The sequence below is a fragment of the Hyla sarda genome, chromosome 4 (genome assembly GCF_029499605.1).
Source record: "Hyla sarda isolate aHylSar1 chromosome 4, aHylSar1.hap1, whole genome shotgun sequence".
NCBI lineage: Eukaryota > Metazoa > Chordata > Amphibia > Anura > Hylidae > Hyla > Hyla sarda.
The window spans coordinates 219,763,102-219,784,854 of NC_079192.1; the positions used below are offsets into that span (position 1 = coordinate 219,763,102).

The window sequence follows — 21,753 nt, forward strand, 5'->3', positions numbered from 1 at the left end:
AATAAAAATTTGACAGCTGAATATCTATATGGGCCAGCAAATGCCTGTAGTTTAGTTGGTACGAGTCTTAGTCTTGCATTATGAAAAAAGATCATATCACTATACCACCATCTTAATCACTCATCAAAGTGGTATAACGCAAGCTATAACAATGGTATTCCTACTTTCCTGCAGTTTTTAATGACCGTTACATGGATTGCAGACATATATACAACTCTATAATCTAAAATGGGTAAACAAACATATTTTTCTCATTTGTAGGCTGTTAAGTTTGAGCCATATCATGACAGCACATTATCCAGGTTTTTATTGAGACGTGCCTTAAGGGTAAGATATCTTTTTTTATTAATACATACTTTTAATTCTATATAAACAAGGTATTAGTTGTCATTTTAATAAAGCAGTTTGACATAGTATTTTATGATTTATCAATTGGTCATATAAAACACTTTCTGTTCAGCATCCTGCAGCTGAAATCTGCTTAGAACTCATTAAAGGGATGGGTTTTGTCCCACCTGCTAGTGAAAAACAAGACAAGCATGCATTGCTCAACATTCACTTGAATAGGAGTTACAGAATGTATTGAATGAGAGTATATTGGCACTGGATACTGCTGGGATTAGAGAAAGGTATGGAAGGGTATTTATCCACCTGCCAGCGTCACTGTTCATAGCTGATCTATTGCACTCGAAAGCATCATCAAGCACATGAAAATCTTCATTAGGTTGTCCATACATAAGTCAATTTTCACTTCTACACCAAGGTAAACTGCCAAGCAATAAACCCTAGAATTATCAGGGTGTAGCTGCTTTCCTAAGGGACAGACTTAGAGGTACATTCATATGGAACTGCACTCTTCAGCTGTATGAAGGCTTAAAGCGTACCCGTCAGATCCAACAATTTTTTTTAAATATATAACTCAGTGCCTAATCCTGACCATGTACATCTAATTTTTATGTGTCTAGCACCTTTATTTATTTTTTTATTACACTTTTAATTTAGCTCACTAGTCTGAATTCCTCTCAAAGGTAGGGGGTGTGGCCTCACTGTGCAGGTCTCCGCCCCCTCCCTCAGTACGCTGTCTGCTTAACCCCTTAAGGACCAGGCCATTTTACACCTTAAGGACCAGAGCGTTTTTTGCAATTCTGACCACTGTCACTTTAAACATTAATAACTCTGGAATGCTTTTAGTTATCATTCTGATTCCGAGATTGTTTTTTCGTGACATATTCTACTTTAACTTAGTGGTAAAATTTTATGGTAACTTGCATCCTTTCTTGGTGAAAAATCCCAAAATTTGATGAAAAAAATGAAAATTTTGCATTTTTCTAACTTTGAAGCTCTCTGCTTGTAAGGAAAATGGATATTCAAAATAAAACATTTTTGGGTTCACATATACAATATGTCTACTTTATGTTTGCATCATAAAATTTATGAGTTTTTACTTTTGGAAGACACCAGAGGGCTTCAAAGTTCAGCAGCAATTTGGAAATTTTTCACAAAATTTTCAAACTCGCTATTTTTCATGGACCAGTTCAGGTTTGAAGTGGATTTGAAGGGTCTTCATATTAGAAATACCCCATAAATGACCCCATTATAAAAACTACACCCCCCAAAGTATTCAAAATGACATTCAATAAGTGTATTAACCCTTTAGGTGTTTCACAGGAATAGCAGAAAAGTGAAGGAGAAAATTCACAATCTTCATTTTTTACACTCGCATGTTCTTGTAGACCCAATTTTTTTTATTTTTGCAAGGGGTAAAAAGCAGAAAATTTTTACTTGTATTTGAAACCCAATTTCTCTCGAGTAAGCACATACCTCATATGTCTATGTTAATTGTTCGGCGGGCGCAGTAGAGGGCTCAGAAGGGAAGGAGCGTCAAATGGTTTTTGGCTGGCATGTCACCTTTAGGAAGCCCCTATGGTGCCAGGACAGCAAAAAAAAAAACACATGGCATACCATTTTGGAAACTAGACCCCTCAGGGAACGTAACAAGGGGTAAAGTGAACCTTAATACCCCACAGGTGATTCACGACTTTTGCATATGTAAAAAAAAAAATAATAATGTTTTACCTAAAATGCTTGGTTTCCCAAAAATTTTACATTTTTAAAAAGGATAATAGCAGAAAATACCCCCCAAAATTTGAAGCCCAATTTCTCCCGATTCAGAAAACACCCCATATGGGGGTGAAAAGTGCTCTGCTGGCGCACTACAGGTCTCAGAAGAGAAGGAGTCACATTTGGCTTTTTGAAAGCAAATTTTGCTCTGGGGGCATGCCGCATTTAGGAAGCCCCTATGGTGCCAGAACCACAAAAAAAACACATGGCATACCATTTCGGAAACCAGACCCCTCGGGGAACGTAAAAAGGGGTAAAGTGAACCTTAATACCCTACAGGTGTTTCACGACTTTTGCATATGTTAAAAAAAAAATGTTTTTTACCTAAAATGCTTGGTTTCCCAAAATTTTTACATTTTTTAAAAGGGTAATAGCAGAAAATACCCCCCAAAATTTGAAGCTCAATTTCTCCCGATTCAGAAAACACCCCATATGGGGGTGAGAAGTGCTCTGCTGGCGCACTACAGGTCTCAGAAGAGAAAGAGTCACATTTGGCTTTTTGAAAGCAAATTTTGCTCTGGGGGCATGCCGCATTTAGGAAGCCCCTATGGTGCCAGGACAGCAAAAAAAAAACACATGGCATACCATTTTGGAAACTAGACCCCTCGGGGAACGTAACAAGGGGTAATGTGAACCTTAATACCCCACAGGTGATTCACAACTTTTGCATATGTAAAAAAAATATATATATTTTTACCTAAAATGTTGGTTTCCCAAAAATTTTTGATTTTTAAAAAGGGTAAAAGCAGAAAATACCCCCCATAATTTGTAACACAATTTCTCCCGAGTACGGCGATACCCCATATGTGACCCTAAACTGTTGCCTTGAAATACAACAGGGCTCCAAAGTGAGAGCGCCATGCGCATTTGAGGCCTGAATTAGGGACTTGCATAGGGGTGGACATAGGGGTATTCTACGCCAGTGATTCCCAAATAGGGTGCCTCCAGCTGTTGTAAAAGTCCCAGCATGCCTGGACAGTCAGTGGCTGTCTGGTAATACTGGGAGTAGTTGTTTTGCAACAGCTGGAGGCTCCGTTTTGGAAACAGTGGCGTACCAGACGTTTTTCATTTTTATTGGGGAGGGGAGGGGGGCTGTGTAGGGGTATGTGTATATGTAGTGTTTTTTACTTTTTATTTTATTTTGTGTTAGTGTAGTGTAGTGTTTTTAGGGTACAGTCGCACGGGCGGGGGTTCACAGTAGTTTCTCGCTGGCAGTTTGAGCAGCGGCAGAAAATTTGCCTCAGCTCAAACTTGCCGCCGGATACTTACTGTAATCCTCCGCCCATGTGAGTGTACCCTGTACGTTCACATTGGGGGGGGGGGGGGGGGGACATCCAGCTGTTGCAAAACTACAACTCCCAGCATGTAGGGTCTATAAGTGCATGCTGGGAGTTGTAGTTTTGCAACAGCTGGAGGCTCCGTTTTGGAAACGGTGGCGTACCAGACGTTTTTCATTTTTATTGTAGGGGTATGTGTATATGTAGTGTTTTTTTACTTTTTATTTTATTGTGTGTTAGTGTAGTGTTTTTAGGGTACAGTCACATTGGCGGGGGGTTCACAGTAGTTTCTCGCTGGCAGCTTGAGCTGCAGCAGAAAATTTGCTGCAGCTCAAACTTGCAGCCGGATACTTACTGTAATCCTCCGCCCATGTGAGTGTACCCTGTACATTCACATTGGGGGGGGGGGGGGGACATCCAGCTGTTGCAAAACTACAACTCCCAGCATGTACGGTCTATCAGTGCATGCTGGGAGTTGTAGTTTTGCAACAGCTGGAGACACTCAGGTTGTGAAACACCGAGTTTGGCAACAAACTCAGTGTTTTGCAACCAGTGTGCCTTCAGCTGTTGCAAAAGCTACAACCCCCAGCATGTACGGACAGCGGAAGGGCATGCTGGGTGTTGTAGTTATGCAACAGCGGGAGGCATACTACTTTGGCTGGGGATGCTGGGGATTGTAGTTATGCAACAGCTGGAGAGACACTGGTTTGCTACTTAACTCAGTGTGCCTTCAGCTGTTGCAAAACTACAACTCTCAGCAGTCACCGACAGCCAATGGGCATGCTGGGAGTTGTAGTTATGCAACCAGCAGATGCACCACTACAAATCCCAGCATGCACTTAAGCTGTTTGTGCAAGCTGGGAGTTGTAGTTACACAACAGCTGAAGGTACACTTTTCCATAGAAAGAATGTGCCTCCAGCTGTTGCAAAATCATAAGTCCCAGCATGCCCATAAGTGCATGCTGGGAGTTGTGGTGGTCTGCCTCCTCCTGTTAACTACATAACTACAGCTCCCAGTATGCCCTTTTTGCATGCTGGGAGCTGTTGCTAAGCAACAGCAGGAGGCTGTCACTCACCTCCTGCTGCTGCTGATCGCCGCACAGGTCAGTCCCGCCGCCGCCGCCGTCGTCGCTCCTGGGGCCCCGATCCCCAGCACCAGGGGTGCACGTCCCGCACCCGCTCACGTCCTCCGGAAGAGGGGCGAAGCGGGTGCGGGAGTGACACCCGCAGCAGGCGCCCTGATTGGTCGACGAATCAGGGCGATCGTGAGGTGGCACCAGTGCCACCTCACCCCTGCGAGCTCTGGCTGTTCGGGGCCGTCTCTGACGGCCCCGATCAGCCAGTAATTCCGGGTCACCGGGTCACTGGAGACCCGATTGACCCGGAATCGCCGCAGATCGCTGGACTGAATTGTCCAGCGATCTGCGGCCATCGCCGACATGAGGGGACATAATGACCCCCCCTGGGCGATATGCCGCGATGCCTGCTGAACGATTTCAGCAGGCATCGGGCACCGGCTCCCCTTCGGCTAGCGGCGGGGGGCCGGGAAAGGACAGGACGTACTCCTCGGTCCTTAAGGACTCGGAAACGGGGGCGTAGGAGTACGCCCATTGTCCTTAAGGGGTTAAATCTCCTCTAGCATTAGCAAAACTACAACTCCCAGCTTGTCCTCACTGACAGTAGCGGGACACAAGATGACAGTGGGAGGATTTTTCCTCCAGCTGTGAGCCCTGCACTCACAGCTTTCAATCAAGTGTGTCCATGACATAGGTGATGACGCATGGACACAGCAGGACTAGTATGTGTCCAAGCCGGCAGGGGGTGCAGTTGTTTGAATGGCTTTTTCAGTATGAAATACTGACAATTTTCTAATTAAAGCAATTGCAAAACCTATTGTTTTTGCATGCTTTACAAGATATCAAATGTTTTTGTATCTGACAGTGCCCATTTAAGTGCCTTATCCTCCCTTTTAAAATTGATGGTTTGTCCTCCATGTAAGCCACCAGTATCAGATCAGCGGAGGTCCAATTTAAGGCACCCTTGCTGATCAACTGTTTAAAGAGGCTGTGGTGCTAGTCTTAGTAAACTGTGAAGAAGCCGTAGCATTTGCATGAGCGCTGCAGCCTCTTTAAACACTGGCACCCCTGCCAGCCTGATAAAAAAGGCCTATCAAAAGGCCATCTGATAGGACAACATCTTCATGGCGTTTGTATATTCTCCTCCTCTCATTAGGCTTGCTGGGGCTCCCCCTAAGTTAGGTTTGTGTACAAGGATAAAAATCACTCATAGCTTTAGTAAATCAAAGTCCACATTTCAGGATAATAAAAATATGTATAAAATATGTATAAACTTCATTTGTATTCTTAACCTGTTTTTGTTTGCAGAGTAAACGAATTGGCCACTTCTTGTTTTGGTTTCTCAGAAGTGAGATAGCGCAGTCTATGCATTATCAGCAGCGTTTTGCTGTAATCCTGGAGGCTTACCTTAGAGGCTGTGGCACCTCAATGTTAAATGATTTCATGAAGCAGGTTCAAGTTACAGAGGTTCTTCATAAAGTCACCATGGAGATCAAAAGTGTTTCTGCAGAGAAGTATGATGTTACTTCACAAGGTAAATGATGTGCACTTTTCCATGATAAAAAACAGTCTTTTAAAAAATATTTTCAAGGCTTATGTGGTTATGAGCTGCCCTGTTATGACAAATGTGCTGTGTGTCCTGGAAAATATGCTAGCAGGCATACAGTAAATTGTAATAAATTGGGCACACAGGGGCAACCATGCCCCTTACCATAAAGTCACACCCATCCACTTTATGCCACGCCCACAGTGGGTGCTTACATAAAAAAAATTATCACAAGGCTTCCAAACAGAAAGTGAAGTGCTGGCACTGCTCTCCCTCTATACTCTCCCTTGAATGGTTCACATTCTAGCTAGCAGCGTATCTTCGTGTGGTGGTGCTCATGTACTAAAGTAGTAACAAGGTGAATGCAAATCCGTGTATTAGAGAAGAAAGTACAGGCAACTCACCACGTTGTAGTAACTTCGTGTTTATTACTGGGACATGCAGGCAAAGCGGCTCCACTAGTGCGTTAACCGATGGCAGCTGTTTCTTTCCGTTCAGGAACTTCAACAGATCGACGATCTGTTGAAGTTCCTGAACGGAAAGAAACAGCTGTCATCGGTTAACGCACTAGTGGAGCCGCTTTGCCTGCATGTCCCAGTAATAAACACGAAGTTACTACAACGTGGTGAGTTGCCTGTACTTTCTTCTCTAATACACGGATAAAAAAAATTATATTAGCGTACGCCAGTCCGATGCATCATAAATTCCCCCTTGATGTACATGCACATCAAATGTTGGATCAGGGAGTATGGAGCAGGCTTAGGAACTTTACATACAATGGATGTTGGCTGCTATTTGTAGCTGGCGGTCACCTCCAGTATCTGAGAACAGACATATCTTCTATCCTGGCCATTGGACCATCTTGTTGCTGCAATCAGAAGTGACTGTGGCATCATGACAGATAAAAACTGCTTGCCTGTCCCTTCTATCTTCTCACACAGAATATGCACTTAGAGCCAGAGGTAGAAATTTTGAGGATATTTGCACTATATCATATTATGCAGACTTAGACATCATGTACACACAAAAGCCATTTGCATGGAGCCCATATGGAGGCAAACAGAGACCTGATGGATCCATTACACAAAACCATTGGCACCAATTATGGAGATATTCTCCTCTAGAAGCAATGTTTTTACAAAAGAATAAGCATTATGCAGCATCCTATGTACTGTCATTCAGAAATGAACAGATATAATTCATTAAATTGCATATCAGAGACCAATATGTCTATGAATATGTCAGTTTATAAAATTAGTAACTATATAATATCCCTCATATACAGAGTACTTTTTTTTTTATTAAGTTATAACACAGCTACGACAGAAGCTTGAAAAACTACAGGGATCTCTTCTTCCAGAGAGCTTTCGAGTACCCTATGATCCTGGACTAAGAGCTGGAGCACTGGTTGTAAGTCATATCTGTTTTTTCTTATCAGTATCATTTGTATCTTATTAATAAAACATGTACACTGCTCTGTCATAACATTAAAGGTGAAGTGAACAACATTAAAGGAGTACTCCGGTGGAAAACAAATGTTTTCAAATCAACTGGTGCCAGAAAGTTAAACAGATTTGTAACTTACTTCTAGTTAAAAATCTTAATCCTTCCAGTACTTATCAGCTGCTGTATGCTCTAGAGGAAGTTGTGTAGTTCTTTTCATTCTGACCACAGTGCTCTCTGCTGACACCTCTGTCAGTGTCAGGAACTGTCCATAGTAGAAGCAAATCTCTGGACAGTTCCTGACATGGACAGAGCTATCAGCAGAGAGCACTGTTGTCAGACAGAAAATAAATTCACAACTTCCTCTGGAGCATACAGCAGCTGATAAATACTGGAAGGGGAAGGATTAAGATATTTAAATAGAAGTAATTTATAAATCTGTTTAACTTTCTGGAACCAGTTGGTTTGAAAACATTTGTTTCCACCGGAGCTCTTGAGATGATATGTTGGAAGCATAAATAATGTGTAAGTGTAAAGATCAACTAGGCGACTTAACAAGAGCCAAGTTATAATGTCTAGAATTCAGAATAGGCAATGAAAGCTGATAAGTGCAAACTTGTTCCCTGACTAAATGGAGCACACCATGTATGCACAGCCAGTAATCCATTAACTCTTTATGGGGCTCCAATATATTGACTAGTGAACAAACCTTTGGTGTTGGGAATATCCCTATAGCTTCATAGACAGCAAGATGAGTAATATAGCCAGCTATATGTTTAAGATTTGTTTGTTACAAAGCCTAAAGCAGACATAATTATGATGGCTAGTACCATTAATGAGATACTAAATAATGTCTTTTCTTTATCAAAGGTGGAAAAGTGCAAAGTAATGGCCTCAAAAAAGAAACCACTGTGGCTGGAATTTAAATGTGCTGACACAACCGCATTGACAAATGAGACTATAGGAATAATATTTAAACATGGAGATGACCTTCGCCAAGATATGCTTATTTTACAGGTAAAATGTGTGAAACTAAAAAGTTATTTTACATTGACTTATACTACTGCAGAATACGTCTTGTCATGGTTTGTTTATTTTACTGAATATGTATATAAAATAAAAGGATGGCATCCAGGGCACACATTTAGTACTGGTTCTTCTTTTCTAATGACTGGTTATTTTTCAGGTTTTATAGAACTTTTCTACCCATGTTCAGTAAAAAGCTCTTAGGCTAAGTTTCCACTTGGTTTTTTTTGTGGCCGTTTTGCCCCCCTAAAAATGCCAAAATGGCCCCAATGGCATTTTTCATTGAAAAAACATTGCGGCCAGATGTTAGCTGTAAATCAATGGAAAAACGCAAAATTCTTTTTCCATTTTGCATTTATCAGTTTGGTGTTTTTTAATCCTTTGGTGTTTTTTCACTCTTTTTTTGGCATTTTTCATCTCCTTGGTGGTTTTGCAAAGTTGTAGCATGTTGAGCATATGGTGTTTTTTTCCCCCTGAAATCGTGGCATTTTTCTCCCATAGAAGTCTATGGGGGTAAAAAAAAAAAAAACGCCAAGAAAAACGCCATGTGGGTTTTAACTGGCATTTTTGCAGGCGGTTTTTATTCTTTTTTGGGCTTTAGCATCCAAAAAAGTGATGGAGATACCTTTTTTTAATAAAATTTCGTAGGGTACCATTAAAAAAAAATTATAAAAGGGATACAGTAGTGATGAAAAAAATAGTATTTAATGAAATTTATCTTTTTTATAATGAAATTTTTATAAATTTTTAAACAGGGATTCATTTATGTGTGCGGGCAGGACACTAAAAATGTAGATGGCAATAATAAAAATGTTGTGTGTGTTTTTCACTTTTTTCTTAATTTTTTACATTTTTTATGGTAGTACTACTACTCCCAGCATGGAATAAACTGTTCCATGATGGTAGTAGTAGTACCTGTACTAATTGACAGATCGCCCCTGGTCTGTTGCAATCCTTCTGTATAATTTATAGATGTGGCCGGCCGCTCTTCTATGGTCCACTGCACTGCCGTATATATACACCTATTCTTATTTCCCACAGAGAGCTGTCATTGGCCAGATGGTTCCTGCCAATCACAACTCTCTGTAGGAAATATGAATAGGTGTACAGTGGGGATCAAAAGTTTGGGCACCCCAGGTAAAAATTTGTATTAATGTGCATAAAGAATCTCCAAAAGGCATCAAATTACAGATTAGACATTCTTATAATATGTCAACAAAAGTTAGATTTTATTTCCATTTTTTACACTTTCAAAATAACAGAAAACAAAAAAATGGCGTCTGCAAAAGTTTGGGCACCCTGCAGAGTTAATATCTTGTACTGCCCCCTTTGGCAAGTATCACAGCTTATAAACGCTTTTTGTAGCCAGCCAAGAGTCTTTCAATTCTTGTTTGAGGTATCTTTGCCCATTCTTCCTTACAAAAGTCTTCCAGTTCTTGGAGATTTCTGGGCTGTCTGTCACACACTGCTCTTTTAAGGTCTATCCATAGATTTTCAATTATGTTTAGGTCAGGAGATTGTGAAGGCCATGGCAAAACCTTCAGTTAACGCCTCTTGATGTAATCCCCTGTGGATTTCGAGGTGTGTTTAGGATCATTATCCATTTGTAGAAGCCATCCACTCTTTAACTTCAGCTTTTTCACATCAATTTAGCATCCAAATTTTGCTGAAATTTTATTGAATCCATTTTACCTTCTACTCGTGAGATGTTCCCTGTGCCACTGGCTTCAATACCACCCCAAAGCAGGATTGATCCACCCCCATGCTTAACAGTTGGACAGTTCTTCTCCAAACGTACCTTTGCTCATTCCAGCCATAAAGTTAAATTTTTACCTCATCGGTCCACAGAACTTGTTTCCAAAATGCATCAGGCTTGTCTATATGTTCATTTGCAAAGTTCAAATGCGGATTTTTGTGGTGAGGAAGTAGAAAAAGTTTTCTTCTGATGACTCTTCCATGAAGACCATATTTGTACAAGTATCTCTTTATAGTGTACCACAACTACAGGGTCTGCCAGATCTTTCTGGAGGGATTGTGCAGTCAAATGTGGGTTTTGAATTGTTTTTCTCACAATCCTGCAAGCTGTTCTGTCTGATATTTTTCTCGGTCTTCTAGATCTTGCTTTAACTTCCACTGTTCCTGATGACTGCCATTTCTTAATTGCATTCCGAACAGAGGATATTGACATCTGAAAACATTTTGCTATCTTCTTATAGCTTTCTCCAGCTTTGTGAGCGTCAACTATTTTTAGTTTCAGATTTCTAGACAACTGCTTAGAAGAACCCATGGTGCTGATTGTTGGGGGAAGGTCAGATGAGTCTGGGCATTTAAAACCTTTGGGATTGACATCACCTGGTCTTCCCAGATGATGATTGAGATCCATTGACACTGACAGACAATCCATGACACTGGCAGGTCTCAGCTTTGCAAAGGGAGCAGTACAAGATATTAACTCTGCAGGGTGCTCAAACTTTTGCAGACGCCATTTTTTTGTTTTCTGTTATTTTGAAAGTGTAAATGATGGAAATAAAATCTAACTTTTGTTGACATATTATAAGAATGTCTAATCTGTAATTTGATGCCTTTTGGAGATTTTTCCATCTTTCCTTTTTTTTACCTGGGGTGCCCAAGCTTTTGATCCTCACTGTATATATACATCAGTGCAGGGGACCATAGAAGAGCGGCCGGCCGCCCTCTCCTATACATTATACAGGAGGATTATAATCCTACAAACAATCGCCAACCAGTCAATGTTACCCACATAAATATATACTCCTACAAAGAAAGTGGTAGACTGAAAACTATACAGCAAACATATTTTTTATTTGATATCACAGAAATGACAATAAAAACACATAAAAAGCACAGAACAAACACGGCAGAAAAAGCACCCACAGGTAAATGGCAAAGACTGCTGGGCGGAGAAAGGAAATTTTCCTCCCGGGATGCCAGATGGAATGTAAAAAATGCAGTGTAATTCTTACAGGCACAAAAAGGTAAGTACTACTAAAGGGGTACTCCGCCCCTAGACATCTTATCCCCTATCCAAAGGATACGGGATAAGATGTCAGATCGCCGGGGTCCCACTGCGGCACCGCGCTATCATTACTGCACAGACCGAGTTCGCTCTGTGCATAATGACGGGCAATACAGGGGCCGGAGCATCGTTACATCACGGCCCGCCCCCTCAATACAAGTCTATGGGAGGGGGCGTGGCGGTCGTCACGCCCCCTGCCATAGACTTGCATTAAGGGGGCAGGCCGTGATGTCATGAGGGCCGGAGCCATGATGTCATGCTGCTCCGTCCCCTGTATCGCCCGTCATTACACACAGAGCGAACTCGCTCTGTGCAGTAATGATAGCGCGGTGCTGCAGCGGCGATCCCGGGGATCCCCAGCAGCAGGACCCCGGTGATCTGACATCTTATCCCCTATCCTTAGGATAGGGGATAAGATTTTCTAGGGGCGGAGTACCCCTTTAAGGGGAATATATTGCAAAAAGGTCCCGGCAAAGAAAGCGCTATGGTGCATGAAAACATCACAATAAAGTACATTTGTCATACCTCCGGACCTAGTGCACACACCCTTGGGACCCCAAGTAAATCTGTAGACAAGTCCCCCCAGAGTTGCACAAAATACCTGTGGGTCATACAGAACGTTTCCCTAATGCGCATTTCACGTTACGCTTGATCACAGGGTCACGGTCTGCATTTTTTGCATTTCATCTGGCATCCCGGGAGGAAAATTTCCTTTCTCCACCCAGGAGTCTTTGCCATTTACCTGTGGGTACTTTTTCTGCCATGTTTGTTCTGTGCTTGTTATGTGTTTTTATTGTCATTTCTGTGATCTCAAATAAAGAATATGTTTGCTGTATAGTTGTTTCAGTCTACCACTTTGTAGGAGTATATTATACAGGAGTATCACAACGAGTGTCAGGTGTGACATCCGCTGTGATCTTTCCTTAACAGCAGGTACTACTGCTCCCAACATGGAGCACACTCTGCTCCATGCTGTGAGCTGTAGTACCTGCATTAATAGACAGATCGCAACATATGTCAGAAGTTACACTCACTGCAATCTCTTTATTAATGCAGGTACCACAGCTCCCAGCATGGAGCAGAGTGTGCTCCATGTTGGGAGTATTAGTACCTGCAGTTAAGGACAGATCACAGCGGGTGTCACTCCTGACACTTGATGCAATCGTCCTATCTATTGCAGAGATGCGGAGCGGCTCTATACAGCACTTGCATCTTTGCTCTGTACTCCAGCCAGCCAGTGATATGAATAGAACATCACTCATTTATATTTCCCTCTGAGAATGTGACAGGAAGAAGTGGAAGTCACAGGAGTGGGGAAAGAAGGTTATGACAGCTGCAAAGCCAGGGGAGCCCTTTATCATCAGAAAATAATCTTTAACATCCTAACTATGACCCAATCCTTTTTTACCTAGAAAGTAATCTTGGACTTTATGGTGATGGTGCATAAGGGTGAATACAGTGTATCTGTATGCTTCAAGTTTGATCCAAAGGTTTCTTTTCTGTCAGATTCTGTACAAATTGTCACGATTCGGCTGGCAGGAGGTGGATCCTCTGTGCCAGAGAGGGATTGGCGTGGACCGTGCTAGTGGACCGGTTCTAAGTTACTACTGGTATTCACCAGAGCCCGCCGCAAAGCGGGATGGTCTTGCAGCGGCGGTAGTAACCAGGTCGTATCCACTAGCAACGGCTCAACCTCTCTGACTGCTGGAGATAGGCGCGGTACAAGGGAGTAGACAAGAGCAAGGTCGGACGTAGCAGAAGGTCGGGGCAGGCAGCAAGGATCGTAGTCAGGGGCAACGGCAGGAGGTCTGGAACACAGGCTAGGAACACACTAGGAAACGCTTTCACTGGCACAATGGCAACAAGATCCGGCGAGGGAGTGCAGGGGAAGTGAGGTATACATAGGGAGTGCACAGGTGAACACACTAATTAGACCAACTGCGCCAATCAGTGGCGCAGTGGCCCTTTAAATCGCAGAGACCCGGCGCGCGCGCGCCCTAGGGAGCGGGGCCGCGCGCGCCGGGACAGGACCGACGGAGAGCGAGTCAGGTACGGGAGCCGGGGTGCGCATCGCGAGCGGGCGCCACCCGCATCGCGAATCGCATCCCGGCTGGGGGCGGTATCGCAGCGCACCCGGTCAGTAGATCTGACCGGGGCGCTGCAGTAGCGAGGATGTTGCGAGCGCTCCGGGGAGGAGCGGGGACCCGGAGCGCTCGGCGTAACAGTACCCCCCCCCCCTTGGGTCTCCCCCTCTTCTTGGAGCCTGAGAACCTGAGGACCAGACTTTTGTCTAGGATGTTGTCCTCAAGTTCCCAGGATCTCTCTTCAGAACCATCAACCAAAAAAAATTTTTTCCCTCTGACCGTCTTGGAGGCCAGTATCTCCTTCACGGAGAAGATGTCAGAAGAACCGGAAACAGGAGTGGGAGAAACAAGTTTGGGAGAGAAACGGTTGATGATGAGTGGTTTAAGGAGAGAGACATGAAAGGCATTGGGAATACGAAGAGAAGGAGGAAGAAGAAGTTTGTAAGAGACAGGATTAATTTGGCACAAGATTTTGAAAGGACCCAGATAGCGTGGTCCCAGTTTGTAACTGGGGACACGGAAGCGGACATATTTAGCGGAGAGCCATACCTTGTCTCCGGGAGCAAATATGGGGGAAGCTCTTCTTTTCTTATCGGCAAACTTTTTCATGCGAGATGAAGCCTGTAAAAGAGAATTTTGGGTCTCTTTCCATATGGTGGAAAGATCACGAGTCACTTCATCCACAGCGGGCAAACCAGAGGGCAAGGGAGTAGGGAGGGGGGGAAGAGGGTGACGGCCGTACACCACGAAAAATGGGGATTTAGCAGAAGATTCAGAGACTCTGAAGTTGTACGAGAATTCGGCCCATGGTAGAAGATCTGCCCAGTCATCCTGGCGGGAGGAAACAAAATGCCGTAAATAGTCACCCAGGACCTGGTTAATTCTTTCTACTTGCCCATTGGATTGAGGATGATAAGCAGAAGAGAAGTTTAATTTAATCTTGAGTTGTTTACAGAGAGCCCTCCAGAATTTTGACACGAATTGGACGCCTCTATCCGAGACGATCTGCGTGGGCAAACCGTGAAGACGAAAAATGTGTACAAAAAATTGTTTTGCCAACTGAGGCGCTGAAGGAAGACCAGGAAGAGGAATAAAATGTGCCATCTTGGAAAATCGATCAACGACCACCCAAACAACAGTGTTGCCACGGGATGGGGGTAAGTCTGTAATAAAGTCCATACCAATCAGAGACCAAGGCTGTTCGGGGACAGGCAGAGGATGAAGGAGACCAGCAGGCTTCTGGCGAGGAGTCTTATCCCGGGCACAGACAGTACAGGCCCGCACAAAATCAACAACATCCGTCTCCAGAGTCGGCCACCAATAGAAACGAGAGATGAGTTGCAAGGACTTTTTGATGCCCGCATGGCCTGTGAGGTGGGAGGAGTGACCCCATTTGAGAATCCCGAGACGTTGGCGTGGAGAAACGAAGGTCTTCCCTGGAGGAGTTTGCCTGATGGAGACTGGAGAAGTGGAGATCAGACAGTCAGGAGGAATGATGTGTTGCGGAGAGACCTCTACTTCCGAGGCATCCGAGGAACGAGAGAGAGCATCGGCCCTAATGTTCTTGTCGGCAGGGCGAAAATGAATTTCAAAGTTAAAACGGGCAAAGAACAACGACCACCTGGCCTGGCGAGCATTCAGCCGTTGGGCAGACTGGAGATAGGAGAGATTCTTGTGATCGGTGTAAATGATAACTGGAAATTTTGATCCCTCCAGCAGATGCCTCCATTCCTCAAGTGCCAATTTAATGGCCAGTAGTTCTCGATCCCCGATGGAGTAGTTCCTCTCCGCCGGAGAGAAGGTCCTAGAAAAAAAAACACAAGTAACAGCATGCCCGGAAGAATTTTTTTGTAGAAGGACCGCTCCAGCTCCCACTGAGGAGGCATCAACCTCCAATAGGAAGGGTTTAGATGGGTCAGGTCTGGAGAGCACGGGAGCAGAAGAAAAGGCAGACTTGAGCCGTTTAAATGCGTCTTCCGCTTGGGGAGACCAGGACTTAGGATTGGCATTCTTCTTGGTTAAAGCCACGATAGGAGCCACAATAGTGGAAAAATGTGGAATAAATTGTCTGTAATAATTGGCGAACCCCAAAAAACGTTGGATAGCACGGAGTCCGGAGGGGCGTGGCCAATCTAAGACGGCAGAGAGTTTATCTGGGTCCATTTGTAGTCCCTGGCCAGAGACAAAGTATCCTAGGAAAGGAAGAGATTGACATTCAAACAGACATTTCTCCATTTTGGCATAAAGTTGATTGTCTCGAAGTCTCTGAAGAACCATGCGGACATGCTGGCGGTGTTCTTCTAAGTTGGCAGAAAAAATCAGAATATCGTCCAGATACACAACAACACAGGAATATAAGAGATCACGAAAAATTTCATTAACAAAGTCTTGGAAGACGGCAGGGGCGTTGCACAGGCCAAAGGGCATGACTAGATACTCAAAGTGTCCATCTCTGGTGTTAAATGCAGTTTTCCATTCGTCCCCCTCCCTGATGCGGATGAGATTATAAGCACCTCTTAAGTCCAGTTTGGTAAAGATGTGGGCACCTTGAAGGCGATCAAAGAGTTCTGAGATAAGAGGTAGGGGGTAGCGGTTCTTTACCGTGATTTTATTAAGTCCGCGGTAATCAATGCAAGGACGTAGGGAGCCATCTTTTTTGGACACAAAGAAAAATCCAGCTCCGGCAGGAGAGGAGGATTTGCGGATAAACCCCTTTTTTAAATTTTCCTGGATGTATTCAGACATAGCAAGAGTCTCTGGGGCGGACAGAGGATAAATTCTGCCCCGGGGTGGAGTAGTGCCCGGGAGGAGGTCAATAGGACAGTCATAAGGCCTGTGAGGAGGTAAAGTCTCAGCTTGTTTTTTGCAAAATACGTCAGCATAGTCCATATAAGCCTTAGGGAGACCGGTTACAGGGGGACCCACAGGGTCACGGCAGGGAGTACTGGGAACCGGTTTAAGACAGTCCTTGAAACAAGAAGTACCCCAGCTCTTGATCTCTCCTGTGGACCAATCAAGGGTTGGGGAATGGCGTTGAAGCCACGGTAGTCCAAGGAGAATTTCGGAAGTGCAATTGGAGAGGACCAAAAACTCAATTTTTTCGTGATGAGGTCCGATGCACATTAGGAGGGGCTCCGTGCGGTAACGCACGGTACAGTCCAATCTTTCATTGTTAACACAATTGATGTAGAGGGGTCTGGCGAGACTGGTCACCGGGATGTTGAACTTGTTGATGAGAGAGGCCAAAATAAAATTTCCTGCAGATCCGGAATCCAAGAAGGCCATAGTAGAGAAGGAGAAGGTAGAGGCAGATATCCGCACAGGCACAGTAAGGCGTGGAGAAGCAGAGTTGACATCAAGAACTGTCTCACCTTTGTGCGGAGTCAGCGTACGTCTTTCCAGGCGGGGAGGACGGATAGGACAATCCTTCAGGAAGTGTTCGGTACCGGCACAGTACAGGCAAAGATTCTCCATGCGGCGTTGTGTCCTCTCTTGAGGTGTCAAGCGAGACCGGTCAACTTGCATAGCCTCCACGGCGGGAGGCACAGGAACGGATTGCAGAGGACCAGAGGAGAGAGGAGCCGGGGAGAAAAAACGCCTCGTGCGAACAAAGTCCATATCCTGGCGGAGCTCCTGACGCCTTTCGGAAAAACGCATGTCAATGCGAGTGGCAAGATGAATGAGGTCGCGCAGAGGGCCTCATTATTCCAGGATAATTCGGAAGCAATAGTACGGAATTGGATGGCGTACTCGCCAACGGAAGAATTACCCTGGACCAGGTTCAGCAGGGCAGTCTCAGCAGAAGAGGCTCGGGCAGGTTCCTCAAAGACACTTCGAATTTCCGAGAAGAAGGAGTGTACAGAGGCAGTGACGGGGTCATTGCGGTCCCAGAGCGGTGTGGCCCATGACAGAGCTTTCCCAGACAGAAGGCTGACTACGAAAGCCACCTTAGACCTTTCAGTAGGAAACTGGTCTGACATCATCTCCAAGTGCAGGGAACATTGCGAAAGAAAGCCACGGCAAAACTTAGAGTCCCCATCAAATTTATCCGGCAAGGATAGTCGTAGGCCGGAAGCGGCCACTCGCTGCGGAGGAGGTGCAGGAGCTGGCGGAGGAGATGATTGCTGAAGCTGTGGTAGTAGCTGCTGTAGCATCACGGTCAGTTGAGACAGCTGGTGGCCTTGTTGCGCTATCTGTTGCGACTGCTGGGCGACCACCGTGGTGAGGTCGGCGACAACTGGCAGTGGAACTTCAGCGGGATCCATGGCCGGATCTACTGTCACGATTCGGCTGGCAGGAGGTGGATCCTCTGTGCCAGAGAGGGATTGGCGTGGACCGTGCTAGTGGACCGGTTCTAAGTTACTACTGGTATTCACCAGAGCCCGCCGCAAAGCGGGATGGTCTTGCAGCGGCGGTAGTAACCAGGTCGTATCCACTAGCAACGGCTCAACCTCTCTGACTGCTGGAGATAGGCGCGGTACAAGGGAGTAGACAAGAGCAAGGTCGGACGTAGCAGAAGGTCGGGGCAGGCAGCAAGGATCGTAGTCAGGGGCAACGGCAGGAGGTCTGGAACACAGGCTAGGAACACACTAGGAAACGCTTTCACTGGCACAATGGCAACAAGATCCGGCGAGGGAGTGCAGGGGAAGTGAGGTATACATAGGGAGTGCACAGGTGAACACACTAATTAGACCAACTGCGCCAATCAGTGGCGCAGTGGCCCTTTAAATCACAGAGGGAGCGGGGCCGCGCGTGCCGGGACAGGACCGACGGAGAGCGAGTCAGGTACGGGAGCCGGGGTGCGCATCGCGAGCGGGCGCCACCCGCATCGCGAATCGCATCCCGGCTGGGGGCGGTATCGCAGCGCACCCGGTCAGTAGATCTGACCGGGGCGCTGCAGTAGCGAGGATGTTGCGAGCGCTCCGGGGAGGAGCGGGGACCCGGAGCGCTCGGCGTAACACAAATCTGACAGAACACAAACAGTTGTGCTATACTCTAACATATACTGTATGTACAGAAGTACACTTCTCTAAAAGCATTGATTCTATTGGAAAATATCTCTGTACATACAGCACCCAACAAAGCCCATATGGCACTGCATGGTCACTGTGTACTGTCAGATAGGCTCTAAACATGTGCAAGTGTTATGACCGGGGGGTGAACAGGGAGAGTGAGCTGGTCCCTCCCTGCGCTAAAGTGCAATGGGCGTAAAGGTCCACAAATAATACTGCACATTGTGGGGGACAGACCATAAACTTAACGGGAAAACAACCAGATAAACCAGACAGGATATAAATATACAAACAGGGCAGGATATAGTGTACTAACATAAAGTTCAGAAACTAGAATAAAGATAAACGGCAGATATGAATAAATGAACAAGACTAGATATGGAATAAATATAAAGCAAAAACCAGGAGATTCAGGGTATGAACAGATGAACTGAATGTAAAACACTAAACAGGTCAGGAAACATAGAACACTGTTCACACTGGACACTGAACAAAGAACAAACTAGACTCGACACTCCAAACATGGAGGGACATCAATACAAATGCCAAATAAACTTTTTGCCAGCGGGCACACTCCACCGTGTGATCAGGATACTGGCCTAGAAGGAAACAGAAATATAATACACTGAACACTAGACTGAGAACCAGAGATGAGTCTGAACAGACTCCACAAAAGCCAAAGTCCAAAACATGGAGGAATACAGGTCAGGATACCAAACAGGAATATTACAAAACCAAACTCCATAACATTGAGGAATACGGGTCAGGATACAAAACAGGAATATACAAAACCAAACTCCATAACATGGAGGAATACGGGTCAGGACTCTAAACAGGAATACTAAATACAGAGCACGGGTACAAGCAAGCACACAGTGTGAACACAGACTAAGATATAAGGTACTAAAAGCTGACAGATGTACTTAAACCAAGCAGACTAAAATAGATATAATAGTTGCTAAAATAAAGTGTTAAAAGTTAATTATAAACATTTAAAACATGATGTTAAAATGGTATTGCACTTAAACGGAGGAACAATGGTAGGGGTTTATATTCCAATACACGTGATACGATAAGTCCAATAAGCGTTTTTTGGTAGCGCTGGAGGCTCGCAGGTATGAGCCCACTAAGAATACTTATATGCGCAATAGCGCTAAAGATCTATCCTCTATACCCCAATGGCACGGCGGCTAAGTACAAGAGGGTAAATAGATCAAAGTTAGGCACTCAGTGCCTCTTACCGGCTCTGGCAAAAACTGTTGTATGCGCATAGCAGCGCTTGGTGATGATCCGAATTGATTCCTCTCTGCCCCGGCAGCACGGGGAAGGTGTAGGAGAGGTGAAGATGTCCGGTACAGATGATTAATGCAGGGTCCGCTGTAAAGGGTAATGTTAGTCTGTAGCGTATGGCAGCGCTGGAGGTCTTTGGTGTTGGATCCCTCTTTACCCCAACGGCGCGGGGAGAAGATGAGAGGGCAGTGAAAGACCAATAGTGGTGGAAGAATAATCCAGATAGTTCCGACTTCTTGTGCAAAGGCAGTCTTGGACCAGATGCATTTCGGGGAGGCATGTAGCCTTTTTCAATGGTCGATATGCAAAGAGTGTGTGAACTGGGCTGGGTATTCCAGCCTTATATAGCCATTTTTTTGCAATGCCATTCAGGTAAGATACAAGAACTGGTCTTGTATCCTAACTGGGAAGTGTTAGGGCTAATTCAGCCTGATAAAGTTATTAGACACAAATAGAAAAGAAAAAAAACAAGCATAGGTAGAAAGAAGAAAAGTACAGAGATAGGGATGGTTACTGTGAACTAGCGCTATTGTACAGAAGTTATATAACAGTATAAGACGTGGATAGTGTGATGTTGCGATCCTGGTTTAACTCTGCATAATATGTATTATAATTATTGCAAATCAGATGTTCAAAGCATACTATAGGGTATGTAGAATAGTAGATATAGTGGTTACCAGATGCGGGTGCAAGGTATGGATCCGAATGAAATGTGAAACCTATTTGGTGAAAAACAAAATAAAGTGTAGGTTGGTTTCAGCTGAACCAACCGAAATGAATGATAAAATAAAGAAATAAATGGTGGTGTAATATGTATATGTAAAGATTGGTATGCAGTGAACATGACAATGAAAAGAGGTAATATAAGAATAAAAATAAGAATAGAGATAAGGATTAAGTAATAAATATTAAATAATAGAAACTATAAGAATATAAATAGATGATAGAGTAACATTAAATAGAATAAGAATAAAAATAGTAATAATAAAAATAAAAACTAAATATTGAAAATAGAAATAGAAATAAAAATAGAATAAAGGTAGGTGTTTATGTTCTAGTATGAGGTTTGAGCTCTAATATCTTGGGGGCGGAAAGCACGTAGGATTTATTAAGTGTAAGAAATGATTCTGCATATGGATGCACAAATTGCCTAATGAGATCAAAATATAGAAATATAGTATTATGCCCTTAAAATTTGCCATAAAAAATATAGACGAGGGAGAGATGTATGAATAAAACTGAAATATGGATAATAAAACTATTTATAAAAAGTTCTATAAAAAGCCAAATAATTCTAGTTCTGCATTGAGGCCTTTGGGTTCACGGCTACCAAACTCGTAGATTTTTCTCGATTCTGCTTTATACATTTGGAGTACATAGTTACCTCCTCTCCAATTTCTTTTGACTGTCTGAATGGCTGTAAAGGTGAGATCTGATGGGTCTGAGTTGTGATATTTATGAAAGTGGGCCGTCGGGGTGTTTATCACTACTCTTTTTTATGTTATATATATGCTCTGCGATTCGGGTTTTTAGGGAGCGTTTGGTCCTACCAATGTATTGTATATGGCAGCTACAGGTGATAACATAGATGACACCTTTGGAATAGGATCATCTCTACCCAACACACCACCTATTGTTTTTACAAGAGCACCTAATTTAAGTATACAAATAGCCCCCTCAATACGCAACACAAGGGAGGGAAAACTGGACACATGGTTGTCTATTAAAGGTTTCTATCGATCAAAAAGGTCATTTCTACCTCAAACACCTTCCAGTGGGAGATCACACTGTTTTTAACATGCAATTCCAAAGGTTTTATCTATGTTATCACCTGTAGCTGC

General features: G+C 44.1%; 1 protein-coding gene across 7 annotated transcripts in view; it reads left to right on the forward strand.

The window, feature by feature from the left end:
- The window catches only part of PIK3CG (phosphatidylinositol-4,5-bisphosphate 3-kinase catalytic subunit gamma), a 191,695-nt gene that overhangs the window by 156,077 nt on the left and 13,865 nt on the right, over positions 1-21,753 (forward strand). For 6 of the 7 annotated variants that reach the window (XM_056573579.1, XM_056573586.1, XM_056573580.1 and 3 more), the window contains 4 exons: positions 262-327; positions 5,783-6,008; positions 7,327-7,430; positions 8,334-8,480. In XM_056573579.1, the coding sequence (XP_056429554.1) occupies positions 262-327; positions 5,783-6,008; positions 7,327-7,430; positions 8,334-8,480 (543 nt within the window). The remainder of the gene's footprint in view (positions 1-261; positions 328-5,782; positions 6,009-7,326; positions 7,431-8,333; positions 8,481-21,753) is intronic. The other variant, XM_056573582.1, reaches the window with a different exon arrangement.